This window comes from Rattus norvegicus, chromosome 10, assembly GCF_036323735.1.
Source record: "Rattus norvegicus strain BN/NHsdMcwi chromosome 10, GRCr8, whole genome shotgun sequence".
Classification (NCBI taxonomy): Eukaryota; Metazoa; Chordata; class Mammalia; order Rodentia; family Muridae; genus Rattus; species Rattus norvegicus.
Genome location: NC_086028.1, coordinates 31,577,509 through 31,593,877, shown reverse-complemented (window position 1 = coordinate 31,593,877; position 16,369 = coordinate 31,577,509). Strand labels below are relative to the sequence as shown.

General features: G+C 45.1%; 1 protein-coding gene and 1 pseudogene across 3 annotated transcripts in view; one reads left to right on the top strand and one right to left on the bottom strand.

The window, feature by feature from the left end:
• Timd2 (T-cell immunoglobulin and mucin domain containing 2) overlaps positions 1–16,369 on the top strand; it is a 40,953-nt gene that overhangs the window by 8,638 nt on the left and 15,946 nt on the right. For 2 of the 3 annotated variants that reach the window (XM_006246168.4, NM_001013855.1), the window contains 2 exons: positions 13,609–13,666; positions 15,865–16,194. In XM_006246168.4, coding sequence (XP_006246230.1) covers positions 13,618–13,666; positions 15,865–16,194 — 379 coding nt within the window. In that variant the 5' untranslated portion in view covers positions 13,609–13,617. Of the gene's footprint in view, positions 1–9,771; positions 9,824–13,608; positions 13,667–15,864; positions 16,195–16,369 lie in introns of all 3 variants that reach the window. The other variant, XM_008767669.4, reaches the window with a different exon arrangement.
• Positions 3,548–5,681, bottom strand: Kmt5a-ps2 (lysine methyltransferase 5A, pseudogene 2; annotated as a pseudogene).

The window sequence follows — 16,369 nt, the reverse complement described above, 5'->3', positions numbered from 1 at the left end:
AACTTGCTATGCAGATCAAACTGACATGGAACTCACAGAGAACTGCATCCCTTTGCCTCCTAGTTCTGGGAATGAAGGCCTGTGCTACGCCATACCTGACACTTTTCTGTTGTAATCACTTTTTTTGTGTATTTGCTGGAGATGGAAAACCAGTGTCTCTCTGCCACTGTTCTCTAACTCCAGTCATCCAAACTAATTCTCCTATTTTTTATTTTGAAACAGAGTCTTCAGTTGCTCAGGTCGCCTAGACAGGCCTTAAACTCATGATCCTTCAACCTCGGCCTCCTGAGAAGCTGGAGTTACAGGCCTGTACTTCCAGGCCAAACATGAACTTTGACTGTCCCAGAAAATCAGTGCATGTGCAAAGCCCAGAGGTAGGACTGGGTGTGTTGGGTCATGCCTGTGATCCCAGCATTCTGAGGCAGGAGGATTTCTTTTCTTTTTTTTTTTTTAAGACTTTATTACAGATGGTTGTGAGCCACCATGTGGTGCTGGGATTTGAACTCAGGACCTCTGGAAGAGCAGTCAGTGCTCTTAACCACTGAGCCATCTCTCCAGCCCCCAAGCAGGAGGATTTCTATTTGTGAGAGACAACCATGAGACAGAAAGAGTTCCAGATCAGCCTGGGCTGCAGTGAGACCCTAACGAAATAAATAAATAAATGAATAAGAATGAATTGAAAAGACCTCCGGAGAGGACCTTTCCCTCAGGAGGAGACCCCCAAGCGCCCAATGACCGAGCCGAGGCCACTCGGATGCAATCAGCAAGAGGGTTTATTGGAAAACACAGGTACCTGCGGGCACACAGTCTCTTCGGAGGACTTGCGCGCCCAGCAGCTCCAGCATGGGGCTTTTATAGGGTTTGGGGAAGCAGAAGCAGGCGTACAGAAGCAGATGCATAGTTACGGGGATTGGTGGATTTAAACGAGGCATATAGACATGTTCACATATGATTGGTTATTTCACAAGATGAGGTAATAAGGTATAGCTACACACATTGGCAGGTTTGAATCATATTCGAATGAGGTTGTAACATGGTAAGAGTACGTGCGGGCTGGGACGTCCTGAATGTCGGGGGGCTAGGGACTTATCCCTTCCTGCCAGATCCGGTACTCCTAGTCTGTTCTGTATTCCTTTCCTTTTATGGTCTGTTAGTTTTAACGGTGACTCGGCCCTAGGTATCTGGGCGTGCCTGGGCTTGTTCAAGCCTGTTGCAGCTCTGAGTTAAGACTCATGGGGTGGGTCTTTCAGAATGAATGAATGAATGAATGAATGAACCACCAGGAGGTGAGAGGGATTTCTGGTCGTGGGATGTCGAGTTTATTTCCATTCCATCCTCAGAGCAGATGGAGCTAGGTGAAGCCAACGCAGGCTACATTTCAAGGTTTATCTAAGAGTTAAGAAGCTGAGCTCAGCAGCAAATGGCTATTCAAAGATCGAAGATACCCTGAGGAGGCTTTGTCTCTGCTGGTCAGTATTCTATCCCTCCACCATCAGCAAGTTCTCCTACTCAGTCAAGGTCAAGCAGCCTAAGGGAACGCCAGCCCATGTCCAGCTCCTTAGACATGAGCTGCTTAGTGTAACAATTTTGGAATAGGGTTTCTTTTATTTTCTTTTTCTTTATTAACTTGAGTATTTCTTATTTACATTTCAATTGTTATTCCCTTTTCCGGTTTCCGGGCCAACATTCCCCAACCCCTCCCCATCCACTTCTATATGAGTGTTTCCCTCCCCATCCTCCCTCCTTTACCACCCTCCCCCCAACAATCCCGTTCACTGGGGGGTTCAGTCTTGGCAGGACCAAGGGCTTCTCCTTCCACTGGTGCTCTTACTAGGATATTCATTGCTACCTATGAGGTCAGAGTCCAGGGTCAGTCCATGTATAGTCTTTAGGTAGTGGCTTAGTCCCTGGAAGCTCTGGTTGCTTGGCATTGTTGTTCATATGGGGTCTCGAGCCCCTTCAAGCTCTTCCAGTTCTTTCTCTGATTCCTTCAGCGGGGGTCCCGTTCTCAGTTCAGTGGTTTGCTGCTGGCATTCGCCTCTGTATTTGCTGTATTCTGGCTCTGTCTCTCAGGAGAGATCTACATCCGGTTCCTGTCAGCCTGCACTTCTTTGCTTCATTAATCTTGTCTAATTGGGTGGCTGTATATGTATGGGCCACATGTGGGGCAGGCTCTGAATGGGTGTTCCTTCAGTCTCTGTTTTAATCTTTGCCTCCCTATTCCCTGCCAAGGGTATTCTTGTTCCCCTTTTAAAGAAGGAGTGAAGCATTCACATTTGGATCATCCGTCTTGAGTTTCATTTGTTCTAGGCATCTAGGGTAATTCAAGCATTTGGGCTAATAGCCACTTATCAATGAGTGCATACCATGTGTGTTTTTCTGTGATTGGGGTACCTCACACAGGATATTTTCCAGTTCCCTCCATTTGCCTATGAATTTCATAAAGGCATTGTTTTTGATAGCTGAGTAATACTCCATTGTGTAGATGTACCACATTTTCTGTATCCATTCCTCTGTTGAAGGGCATCTGGGTTCTTTCCAGCTTCTGGCTATTACAAATAAGGCTGCTATGAACATAGTGGACATGTGTCTTTGTTATATTTTGGGGCATCTTTTGGGTATATTCCCAAGAGAGGATCCTAAGCTGGGTCCTCAGGTAGTTCAATGTCCAATTTTCTGAGGAACCTCCAGACTGATTTCCAGAATGGTTGTACCAATCTGTGATCCCACCAACAATGCAGGAGTGTTCCTCTTTCTCCGCATCCTCGCCAGCATCTGCTGTCACCTGAGTTTTTGATCTTAGCCATTCTCACTGGTGTGAGGTAAAATCTCAGGGTTGTTTTGATTTGCATTTCCCTTATGACTAAAGATGTTGAGCATTTCTTTAGGTGTTTCTCAGTCATTCGGCATTCCTCAGCTGTGAACTCTTTGTTTAGCTCTGAACCCCATTTTTAATAGGGTTATTTGTCTCCCTGCGGTCTAACTTCTTGAGTTCTTTGTATGTTTTGGATATAAGCCCTCTATCTGTTGTAGGATTGGTAAAGATCTTTTCCCAATCTGTTGGTTGCCGTTTTGTCCTAACAACAGTGTCTTTTGCCTTACAGAAGCTTTGCAATTTTATGAGATCCCATTTGTCGATTCTTGATCTTAGAGCATAAGCCATTGGTGTTTTGGTCAGGAAATTTTCTCTAGTGCCCATGAGTTCGAGATGCTTCCCTAGTTTTTCTTCTATTAGTTTGAGTATATCTGGTTTGATCTGGAGGTCCTTGATCCACCTGGACTTAAGCTTTGTGCAGGGTGATAAGCCTGGATCAATATGCATTCTTCTACATGTTGACCTCCAGTTGAACCAGCACCATTTGCTGAAAATGCTATCTTTTTTCCATTGGATGGTTTTGGCTCCTTTGTCAAAAATCAAGTAACCATAGGTGTGTGGGTTCATTCCTGGCTCTTCAATTCTATTCCATTGGTCTATCTGTCTGTCTCTGTACAAATACCATGTAGTTTTTACCACTATTGCTCTGTAATACTGCTTGAGTTGGGGTTGGGGAGGGGGTGTGGGCTTAGTAATTTCTGGTCCCACTACAAACCTCACTTTTGATTAGAATAGAGTACCATCTCAAATCTCACACAAACCAACCAGCCAAGCCAAAAAGAAAAATAAACCCCAGAAGAAAAGAAAACTACATTCATTTCACTCCCTTCAAAACCTATATACATGTTAAGTTGTTTTCTGTGGGTTTTTTTCCATTTTTTTTCTTCTTAAATTTCTTTTTTACTATTTTGGTTTTTTTTATTATTTTTTAAAATAAATTCAGTGTTCACATTTCTATAAAGAATTAATGCAGTTTCAGGAGATCTGCCCTTCTTGGGCAGGAGAACAGTGCTTTTCCCGGCCCGCCTCTAGTCTGACTGCCCACCCTGATGCTTCAAGGTGCCTGGAAAAGCCATAGGCCTGTGGAAGAGGTCTATTCCTGGCCGGGCCTCTGAGCCCTGGGCTCAGTAAGCTTTGGAGAAAGCAGAGGGGAAGACTAGCTTACTGTGAAACTTTTGCTAAAAAATATTCATACATGTCAATGTGTACACCTGTCAAGACGCTGAGGAGAACAAGAGCTTGGAGACATCCCGTCCAGGCTGTGCGTGGGGGTGGCAGCACCCTCACACTGTCCTGTCCTCAGACGTGGGGTGCGGAGGAGTCCTGGGTTTCATCTTGGGCAGAGCCCGGCTTCCTAGTTCATGTTCAACTCCATTCTCTAAAACCTGTGCCGAGTCTTACACTACTCGAGAAGCACAAACGTTCAGCTTGTATGCATAAAGGTAGAAAAACAACTAGAATATAAAAGTTTTAGTAATATAAGGCCATCTGTTCAAGTCCACCTTGGAAACCTGTAACAGATATTTAAATACTACATGAAAAGGCATCTTTAATATACGTTTTAAAAACATTTGAAGGGTTGGGGATTTAGCTCAGTGGTAGAGCGCTTGCCTAGCAAGCACAAGGCCCTGGGTTCGGTCCCCAGCTCTGAAAAAAAGAAAAAAGAAAAAAAAAACATTTGAAGTAATTAGCTAAGAGTAAGAGTGTGTGTGTGTGTGTGTGTGTGTGTGTGTGTGTGTATAAAAATTCATTTCCCTTTGAGGGCACTTTGTCCTTTGAAGGAGGAGGGTGGCAGGGAGGCAGGGAGACAGGGAGGCCACATGGTTGGTTAGTGCTTCAGCCAAGGGTAGGCTTCGATGGAGGCCTTGCTCCAGTCTCCATAATCGTACAGGAGCTCCTCCCCTGCCGCGATGTCTCCAGAGGCTATGAGGATGAGGTGAGGCACACCGTCGATGTCATGCAGTTTGGTCTGGCAATTCCCACACTTACTGTGATTGATCAGTCTCCCCAGGAGGTTCGTTTCTTGAGTGGCATCCACGCAGTAGGTTTTGCTCAGATATTGAAAATAGTACATGTAGCAGCCCGTGGAGGGGTCCTGTGCGTACAGAGCCTCCCGCTTCCTGGCATCGGTGATTTCAATGAGGTCTCCATGGTATTCTACCACAAAGTCTCCCCGGGAGAATCGCTTGGTAGCAATCACACCCCTGCCTTTGCCATCGATTAGGTCAATCTTGATGCCTTCTTCCTTCCCGCTCTCAATTAGCTCATCTGTCTTCTTCCTTTCTTCAGACCGCAGCTCAGCTTTGCTCTTCCTGGAGCTCCTTCGCACGGGGTAGAAATCTGTGAGTTTTCTATTCTGCTGTGTCTTCCCTTGAGACTTCTCCCGAGGGGCCTGCTTGCCCTTGAGGGGCTTTTTCAGGGCTTGCTTAGCAACTGCTACACTGGTAGAATCACATGACGGGGGTGGAGTTTTTGGAGGTTCTGTTGCTTCAGATTTTTGGTTTGGAAAAGGCGCCAGGGGACCTCTCCTGGTATCTTTGCTCTTCCTTCTTCTGACTTCACAGCGCTTCGGATAACATTCCCAGCGTTCCTTTTCTCTTCTCGCTTCCTGTAGATTCCGGCCAATGGTTTCCCCAGGCATTTGACCTCATGTTGTGCGACCGAGTTCTCTTCCTGCAGTGGAGAGCGCATTCCAGAGCATTTGTTCGGACTCCTGTAGGCATAGATCTTTGACTGCCCAGCAAACACGTTCCCCTGCAGCGGGGCTAGGCCCATGGCTGCACGGCCGGCGCCCTCGCCCTCGCCACGGCCGGGCCACCAGCGCTGCCGCCACTGCTGCTACTGCTGCTGCCTCCACCACCACCAGCGCAGCGACAGCGCCCCGGGAAAGGGTCTGCCAACGGCTTCCGCTTCGCTTCGCCCAAGGCCCGCAGCCGGAAGCCCGCGCGAGGGCAGCCAGGCAGGGAGCAAGGCCGGGGACAGTGCAGGCTGGGGCAGCACTGCCAGCGGTTTTCCATATATTAAACCATCCCTGCATGCCTACTTGATCATGGTGGATGATTGTTTTGATGTGCTCTTGGATTTGATTTGCCAGAATATTATTGAGTATTTTTGCGTCGATATTCATAAGGGAAATTGGTCTGAAGTTCTCTTTCTTTGTTGGGTCTTTGTGTGGTTTAGATATAAGAGTAATTGTGGCTTCATAGAAGGAATTCGGCAGTGCTCCATCTGTTTCAATTTTGTGGAATAGTTTGGGTAGTATTGGTATGAGGGCTTCTATGAAGGTCTGATAGAATTCTGCACTAAACCCGTCTGGACCTGGGCTCTTTTTGGTTGGGAGACCTTTAATGACTGCTTCTATTTCGTTAGGAGTTATGGGGTTGTTTAAATGGTTTATCTGTTCCTGATTTAACTTCGATACCTGGTATCTGTCTAGGAAATTGTCCATTTCCTGCAGATTTTCAAGTTTTGTTGAATATAGGCTTTTGTAGTAGGATCTGATGATTTTTTTCAATTTCCTCTGATTCTGTAGTTATGTCTACCTTTTCATTTCTGATTTTGTTAATTTGGACACACTCTCTGTGTCCTCTCGTTAGTTTGGCTAAGGGTTTATCTTGTTGATTTTCTCAAAGAACCAACTTTTGGTTCTGTTGATTCTTTCTATGGTCCTTTTTGTTTCTACTTGGTTGATTTCAGCTCTGAGTTTGATTATTTCCTGCCTTCTATTCCTCCTGCGTGTATTTGCTTCTTTTTGTTCTAGAGCTTTTAGGTGTGCTGTCAAGCACACCTAAAGAATTGGGCTCCGATGATGCCATGTAGTCTTGGTTTCTGTTGCTTGGGTTCCTGCGCTTGCCTCTCGCCATCAGATTTCTCTGGTGTTACTTTGTTCTGCTATTTCTGACAGTGGCTAGACTGTTCCATAGGCCTGTGTGTCAGAAGTGCTGTAGACCTGTTTTCCTGTTTTCTTTCAGCCAGTTATGGGAACAGAGTGTTCTGCTTTTGGGCATGTAGTTTTTCCTGTCTACAGGTTGTCAGCTGTTCCTGTGGGCCTGTGTCCTGAGTTCACCAGACAGGTCACTTAGAGCAGAAAAGTTGGTCTTACCTGCGGTCTGGCTGCTCAAGTTTGCTCGTGGGTGTTGCTTTTGAGCTCTCCATGAAAGCGGCAACCAGGAGGGCCTGCGCTGCCTTTTCCAGGAGCCTCCATGCACCAGGGTCCCAGATGGCATTAGGTCTTTTCCTCTGGAGTCAGAAATGTGGGCAGAGTGTAGTCTTTTCTCAGGGTTTCTTTTAAAAAACACAAAAATATCATAAAATGCTTTGTGCTTTTATTTGGATTTTTTTTTTTTGAGTTGGGGTTTCTTAATATTTGTCTTGGAACTAACTTTGTAGGTCATGCTGGCCTTGAACTCAGATCTGCCTGCCTCCCAAATGCTGGGATTTAAGGTGTGCTCCACAAAACCAGGCTAGTTTAATCCCAGGTGTGGCGCTATCAGACTGCTCAAGACTATCCTCAGTGTGCCTATGATTTGCCTCATGCTCTAACAGAGGCATGGTTTGGCCAGCTGCAAATTCTGTGACTGTGTGACATTTGGAATTCTAGGGACTTTTCATATGATATGTAAGAGCTAGAGACCAGGTCTGGGTGTTGTGGGAATAAAGGATGGCAGGAAGAAATACAAAGTAGCAAAGACCAACTACAAAAGACAGTTTCGGGGTTGGGGATTTAGCTCAGTGGTAGAGCGCTTGCCTAGCAAGCGCAAGGCCCTGGGTTCGGTCCCCAGCTCTGAAAAAAAGAAAAAAAAAAAAAGACAGCTTCATCTCACACAGCACCTCAAAGTCTATTGGGTTTCAAGCCATCTCCTTGTTCTCTTCTTCCTTACACTCCTTTCCCCTGATGTCTCCAACCTGGGAAGGTCCCCTGGCCCTGCACTTGCAAGGTCACTAGGATCAGGTTAATGCTGGGATCATTGCCAGTTGCTTTGCATTTGTCTGCCCTGACTTTCAGGACCCTCTTGTCTTTATACTTCTCTTGCCTCCTTGGGCTGTTTCTGGTTGTGTTTGGGCACCTCTTCTCTGTTGCCTTTTCATGGAAGGCCATCCCAGAGGCCCCAGGGCCTTGCCTCACAGAGTATCTGCCTTTCAAAGTCTATTTCTAAGCCAGTTCTTCCCAATCTATATCTTTAATGCAGACCTTCCTTCTTTATGAGGTCCCAAAGATATTTCCCACTTAGTATGAAAAAAAGAACACAACCCTCAAATATCAAAACCCTGCAGTGGGAGCAGCTTTTGCCTCTTCTGCCAAGAGCCCTTCCCCTCATGCACAGCTCAGGTGTAACTAACTCATCCCCTGTAGGACCCCCGCCTACAGGAAGCCCACTTTGCTCTGCCTTCTGAGCCCACAGACAGAGTCTTGATTCCTTCAACTATGTTTCTCTCTGTTGTCTCTTCCACAGTGAACTCCTGCAGACTCTAAGGTGTCCTTGCTTGTCAGCCCAGCAGTCACAGCAGTCCTCAGAGGCCACCAGCTCCTGGTACCCCCATACACCAGCAATGACTCTCTGTGTCCTTGGGGAAAGGAGGGCCCTCACAAAGTGAGCCCTGTCCCTGCCCTGCCCTCTGTTCTTCTCCATTGCTGTTCCTCACTGTCCCAGGCCCTGTCCTCTCCCTGCCACAGGCACTCTCCTGCATCTGCACCTTTGCCCTCTCTCTCTCTTCTCCCCTCACAGCTCTTTCTGGCTGGCTAACCCTTCTTCAGCTTTCCTCAAAGACCTTCTGTGTGACAGTATTAGAAAGTGCATTTAAGCTGACAGAGCAGGCTGAGTGCACGCCTAGCCCTGCAGCACTGCTGCCAACGCTCCCTTAGCTTGCTGGGTGCTTCCTTTGTCTTCTCCCCACTCTGATCACTTGTCCATCCAGCATGGTTAGGGGTACTGACTGCTCAGACCTATGAGCTGTGTGTCTGGGCATGGACACTTTATCCTCTCTTACCTGTCTCTGTTAAATGCTTATGCATTTTCTTAATGTAGAGGTTTTCCACGTAGATACAACCTTCATGAGACCACTGGTCTTTGATTCACCAGTATATACAAAATTCATACAATCCTTTACAAAATACTATAGCTATGTAGTAAATGTGTAATGAGCAAAATTTTAGTATAAGGGTAGAGTTTGCTATATGAGACAGGATCACCTTATAATTCTATCTGATTTCAGGATTATTTTAACTTATGTATATATGTGACTGGGTGCTTCTGTGCATGTAAATGCAGAAGCCTTTTTAACTGCTGCATTCTGTGGATCTGGAGATAAGGGTGGTTTTGAGTCATCTGAGGTTGGTGCTGGGAGCCACACTCAGGTTCTCTGCAGGAGTATTAGAACCTCTTTACCGCTGAGCCCTCTCCAGCCCCCATGTTGGCATTTTTAATGTGAATAGTAAGTGAAGGGAAATGGTTGGCAGGGAGATGGCTGTGGGACATAAAGAGACCGTTCTGGAAGGGATTTCAGGATTCTTGTTATGGATGGAGGCCTAGCATAAACTCCTGGAGTTGGGGTGCAGTGAGGTGCATGCAGTGAGTACCCAGTAGTACAAGGGGATCAGCAGGGCATGGCCCTGGGCGAAAATAAAGTGAATTCAAGCAGGTGGACTACGTCAGAGAGGGCTGCAGGAAGCAAGAACGAGACTCCACTGAGTGTGGTTGGCAGGATGCTATCCCCACTTCTCCATGAATGAGCTCTTTTGTGAGGAGCTGGGAACTCAGTGATGGTCACTGAGTCTTGTCATGTGGCAGTGCTCCCCTGTAGGTGGTGAGTAACCTCATGGGATGTCAGAGTTGACCCTAAATGCAGTGACTCTGAAAACAGCAAAGCTCAAGTTAACAAAGAATTCCATCCCCCAGGGAGAAGGCTCAGGGAGCAAAGCGCCTGGCCAGCCTGACAGCTGAGTTTGAGGTAGGATCCTCCTAAAGGGGAAGCAGAGAAGCAACCTCAGAGAGGGGTTTTCTCCCCTTCTCATGAGTCCATGACACGCCCACATTCATACACAGCCAGGTAGTATAATGTACACAGTGTAGTACAATGGTAACAAATAAAACAATAAGACGGTCTCACTGTACTCTGTCCTTTGCAAATGTTAGGGCTCAGTATCTGGTCTTGTGGGAGCCCATGGCCTAGTGCGGGAATTCAACCCTGAGGATTTGGTTATTTGATGCCTCTGCTCCTCAGCTCCCATCTTCTTCACATCCTTACTGACGATGCCATCTGCCCTCCACCTGCTCTCCTTCAACTCTTAGTCTGTCCTGTCACTTGGTTTGGTTTTCCTTCATTTCTCCCCCTTTTGTAGCCCAGGCTAGCTCAGCATTGTCAATCCTCCTTTCCGCCCCTCCTACAGTAGGATTACATAAGTTTGCCATCAGGCATGGTTCACAGTTTGTTCTTCCCTTTATTTTCGGGGTGTTACTCTATAGCATTGTCTAGATTGGTACTCAATATATAGTCCAGGCTACCCTTAAGCTCATGGCAATCTTCCTGCCTCAGATAAGTGCTGTGCTCACAGATAGAAGCCATCATTCCAGAATCTCACATGCTTTAAATTGCAGGTGATCCAGAGAGAATGTCCCAGACATTTAAGCAGGGATCAGTAGGAAAGGAGGAAAGGTGAAAGCTGTGGGTTAAGGAAGGAGGAAGAGACAAGACAGAACACCACCTAGAAAAGACCTGAGGTGACGAATTGGGAAGAAAGTCCACATGGCCTTGGGACAGGTGGTCAGGACAGCAAACCTGAGCCCTAGGCAGGGGCCAGATAACAGGGGCTTTGTAAAACCTCAGGGTAAGGAATTGGGCTCCCTGCTCCTTGAGAGAGCTATGAGCTAAGGTTGTCAGTGGGACACACCCTGTCCTGATTATACATTTACCATTTGTCTCATTGTTTATGTATTTATTTGTTAGCTGTTCACTTACCCATCCGTGTAAGCTGCTTGCCCAATTCTGAGTATTTTACATCCTGTTATGCTGACTCATACTCTTCCATTCTCAGTTTATTAGTAATAACTGCACTGAAGTAAAAATTGGTTCAAAAACCCTTCTTATTGACATTGGGATTTGCCTGGCCTTAGGCTGTAGTATAACTAGAATGAAAACATTTTGCCTTCCAACTGAATAAAACATGTTTCAATCTTGTGTGAGAGACACTTTAGCTTTGTTCTCCAATCTTTCAACAATGCAAAATGGAGCCAGTCCTTGAGCCCATGGCATGGCTCAGCAGATAAAGGCACTTACCAGCTCAACCCCATGCACCTGTATTTTAGAAGCCAGAACCTCCTCCACATAACTGTCCTCTGACCATATGTGTGCCCTGGCATGTTCATGCATGGTCTGACATGAAACCATTTACATGTGATCTTTAAAAATTATAAGAACCTAGCTCTTAATCCAAAGGAAATAGGGATTATTATGACCCAATTTGGAGTGACAAGGGCTCATTAAGTTGATGTGGGCTAGTTTATCATGAAGGAAATCAGGTTCCACTGTGGAAAAGGTTATGTGAGTTGTTACAGTTCTGGAGAAAAAGGAAGCCAAGTACCCTGGCAAGAGCATCAAGCAGATGGGCCACAGCAGGACACAGTCTCTCTGTCTTGTCTCTCAATCTCTCTCTGTCTCTGGTCTCTCAATCTCTCTCTGTCTCTTGTCTCTCTATCTGTGTATGTCTCTCTGTCTTTCTCCTTCTCTCCTTGTTAAAGTTTCCTCCTGTATCCATAGCTATCCTATAACTCACTCTGTGAACCATGCTTGACTACAAAGATCTACCTGCCTCACCTACATAGAGCTAGTATTAAAGGCATGTGCCACCACCACTCCATCAGAAATCTCTTCTTTTTTAAAAAAATTACTTATAAGTACACTGTAGCTGTCTTCAGACACACCAGAAGAGGGCATCAGATCTCATTACAGATGGTTGTGAGCCATCATGTAGCTGCTAGGGTTTGAACTCAAGACCTCTGGAAGAGCAGTCAGTGCTCTTAACCACTGAGCCATTTCTCCAGCCCCTGAAATCTCTTCTACAGATTCCAGATCTTCCAAGCATCTTAGCTCCAGTGTTGGTGGAAGCTAGTTGTATGCAAATGTAACTGTGCATGTCAGAAGCTGTCCTGATTGTCACAAGGACTTTAGGTGAAGTGCAGGGGTTGGTAGCAAATGGCTACTGAGGGAAGAGGTGAGAAATAATGCTTGTTAAGCCTCTTGAGAGTTCTATCCTTTCACAGTCTCCATGCAGGATCTTCACGGGTGTGGCTTCAACAGGGAACCACAACTCAAACTCTGATGTTTGGGGATGGACCCAAGTGCTCTTCTCAAACATGTGAAGGCAAAAATGAAAAGGTTTCTAGCAACCAGCAAGGTGCTTATTGCATGGTCGATCTCACCTATTTGTTTCATTCCAGAAGGTGAGAGAGACAGACTGTGTTCTGCTGCGGCCTTTTTGGCTGATGCTCCTACCAGGGTACTTGGAAAATGCATTGATTTGGGGGCTGTAAAGAGCCATTTTCCACCACTGTCTGTTCTCTTCGTTTTATGAGAGAGTAGGCCATAGGTCACCCGTGAGAGGCCTTAGCAAGAGTTATTTCACGTGAAGATAATAGTCAACTGGGTGAGACAGTGAATGCCTGTGTCCATAACACTATCTACTTCAATAGAACTCTTAAAGGGACAGAGTAGTCGGTACAGTGTTCTGCTCACTACTTTTATATGCAAAAGTAAAATAGTCATGTCCTGCGTGGGTTTTATGTGTTCCAAAGTTGTCTAGTGTCCATTGAAATTCTCAGTGTTTGGTCACCAGGTTACAGCATTAGTTTTCTGATCTCCTCTAAGTGCAGACACTGTTACTGTGACTAGTGCAGGACCCCAGGCCTGAATGTTGAGCTTATGCTGGCTTCATGAAAGCTCTTAGTATCTTTAAGACTGGTAACAGCCTTCTTTCCTCTCTGAGAGAATCTTCTGACCAAAAGGGGAGTTAATGATGTACTAGGCAGTCTTATTAGTGTTTTTATGGTTTAACAATTAAGAAAAAAAACCTAAAATCTAGAACTTGGAATCTGAAGACAGGTATCATCCTCCACAAATGGGCTTGAAAGTAGCTGCCCTGGGGATTCCTTACGAATTTGTGCCTGTGAGTAGATAGATCAGGGTCTCCTTCACAGCAGATTCTCCAGGAAGCTGAGCAAACATTAGTGCTATTTTACCCAGGAGGAAATCTAGGTGTAGAGAGCTCTACGGATCTAAGGTTTGAATCTGTACCCAGTGCTTTTGTAGGTGTCTCTAGACATCACTCAGGAAGATGTGGTCTCTGTCACCATGTGTGGCTGAATTCTAGCTCAGTCCATCTTATTGTGTTTAAGGTAGTTGAAGTTTAGGAACCAACCAGTATGTCTCTGAGCAGAAGAGTACAGTGTCCATCTTGAGGACAAGCTCACCTTTACCATTAGAGGGCTGGCCTTGGCTTAGATTCTACCGAGAACATACTCTCTAATGGCTGCCCTCAGTTTTCTCTGTTTGCTGCCTTATTTGTGTCATGGCCAGAAGTCATATGGATGGCTCTATGTGAGCAAGGACCCAGATAGAAGAGTGTATTTGGGGGAACAGGGTGCCCTAACAGAGAGTCCTGTGGGATTCATACAGTCAGGATGAAGACATAGTGTGCTGAGTGCCACGGCTAACCAGAGTGACTTGTCACTGTCCTTCAGGTCAACACCATGGTTCAACTTCAAGTCTTCATTTCAGGCCTCCTGCTGCTTCTCCCAGGTAAGTGAGTAGATGGGCTGGGGATGCTGAGAAGGCTGGAGGTGGCAGAAGAGATGGCAAGCCTTGGGCTTGTTTGATCATGGGTTATGTAGTGAGCAGAGAACCAGGTTAAATTGTAGGTCCACAGAACTCACTTAGCATGTACGAATTTCAAAACTGATGGCTAAACAAACATGATCCACAAGAAAATGTGAGGCAAGGGGCGCATGCATGTGAATGACAAGCAAACACGAGTACACACGCAACTGTTATTGAGTATGCATGCAGGATGGCTAGTCAAACTCAGCCTTCATTGCATTTCTTTGTGCCTTTTTATCTATTTAAACAAGTATGTAATTTAAAAACTTTCTAATCAAAACACTCCATTAGGGCTTGGGGATTTAGCTCAGTAGTAGAGCGCTTGCCTAGCAAACGCAAGGCCCTGGGTTCGGTCCTCAGCTCCGAAAACAAAACAAACAAACAAACAAAACACAAAAACACTCCATTAAAGGGGCAAAAGAAGGAAGAACATAATTGTCTTTGACACAGGGGCTATGTTAGTCTATGTTAGCCTCAGACTCCAAAGATACCTGAGGATCACTTCAAACTTCTATCCTCCTGCTTCTCATTCAAAGAGCTTAGATGATTCATACAAAATATAATTTATTTTTATGACAATTAAAATAGAGTGCATTTATTTGTGATCCTAAGAAAGGTATTTGGAAAATCAAGGAATGAGTGTCCCAATAAGAAATACAAAAAGGAGAGTACTTTCTCAGATCATGTAAAAACTCATAGCCTAGGCCTCTACATAGATGATTAAGGAGTCTCATAGCTCATTGTTTTGTAATTTTGTTGCTTATTTGTTCCTTTCCTGTGCTGGGAATCTAATACAGGAGCTAGCCTAGGCTAGACAAGCATTGTATCATTGAGCTACATCATCAGTCCTCAAAGTTCCTTTAAAGGCCACCTTGGAAACTATTGGTATTAAGAATTTTTTCCATCATTTCCATAAGAATTATAGTTAATTGTTTCAGTTTTCAAAATTGCATCATTAAGTGATTGATTGCATATTCTCTAACTTTGTTATCTTTCTTTACAAGTGTGTCTGGTTCAATTTCTGGGGATGTCACCAATACATAAGAAGGGATCATCACTTTGCGGGAATAATTTAGGGTTTTTGTTGTTGTTGTTGTTGTTGTTGTTGTTTTGTTTTGTTTTGTTTTTGCAAAGGGCTAATCATAAGGTCCTGCCCTTCCTGATAATATCCTAAATTCCTTTCTGATAATCACTCTGGCATTACTAAAGTTCTGCCAGGAAGCCAAAACTGCTATATAAACAAGGCCTTGGCTCTGTTCATTGATCAGAATATGTGGAGGGAGGGTCAGTGATTTTGTAGTCTTTAGCACTGTGGGGGAGGAGAGGGGATGGTTTGAGACAGAGTCTCCAAAGCTTAGACCTGTCTTGAACGCATTAGTTTGGTGAAGCTCGCCCTGGATTCCTCATCTTCTGCATCTGCCTCACAGGTTCTGGGAATACAAGGGAGTTCTGGGTACACAAGTGTTACCGGTGTGCCCAGCTTCTGAAATAAAATTTGTAAGTGTATAAAAAGGAAACATTTGAGCTACTCTCAGTAACCCATGCTTATCACCAGCACTAGGGAGTCAGGTGGGAGGATTTTGAGTTTAAACCAGATGAGGTGTTTGGCAAGACTCTGAGTCCAAAAGAAACATACACACCGAAGAAAAAGGAGATGAGAAGAAGCAGGGTGAACATTACACCGTGGAATAAGTTGTTTTGTTTTCAGATGTATCTATCAAGTAATTGCACGGAGGAAGACTATGCTGACAGAAAAAAAGTGTTTAGAGCCTTTAAAGTCAAACTGTCAAAATGAGTCTTTAATGATATAGGATATGGGAGGGAGAGGCAGCAGAGCTCTGGGACTTTGAATGTCAGCCTGATTTATGCTGCAAGTTCCAGGCCAGCCAAGGCTACAGAGTGAGACCCTGGCTGAGAAAACAAAGTAAGAACAACAAAAATAATTTATAAATTATAATTCCCTACTACCCCTTCCCCTCCAACACACACAGGTGCACATGCGTGTAAACACGCACACACGCACACACCCCCAAAACACCAATGATAAGAAAGGGAAGTTTAGAAAAATGTTGAAGACTGACTCTCCCTTTCTTTTTCTCTCTCCCTTTTTAACATCGCAGGTGCTGTGGCTTCTTATACGGTAGTGCAGGGTCACTCTGTCACACTTCCGTGTATCTATTCAACAACATACCGTGATGAAATGGTTCCCACATGTTGGGGTCGAGGGGAATGCCGCTCTTCTTATTGTACAAGGTCACTTATCTGGACCAATGGTTATAAGGTCACATATCAGAGGAGCAATCGATACCAGCTAAAGGGGAATATTTCAGAAGGAAATGTGTCCTTGACCATAGAGAACACTGTTGTGAGTGACAGCGGTCCTTACTGTTGTATAGCAGAGATACCTGGAGCATTCTATTTTGTCGACTATCTGTTGGAGGTTAAAGCAGGTAAGTTTTCTTCATTTTCTTTGTTTATTTCTTGCAAGTGAACTGAGTCCTCTATTCTGTAATTATGCCCTAGGACATTAAAACACCTGTTCTCAACACTGTAAAACTGTCACAGCTCTACCTTGAAAAGCAGACAATACAAGGTGCGGTTGCGCAGATGAGCTGCCTTTGGCCA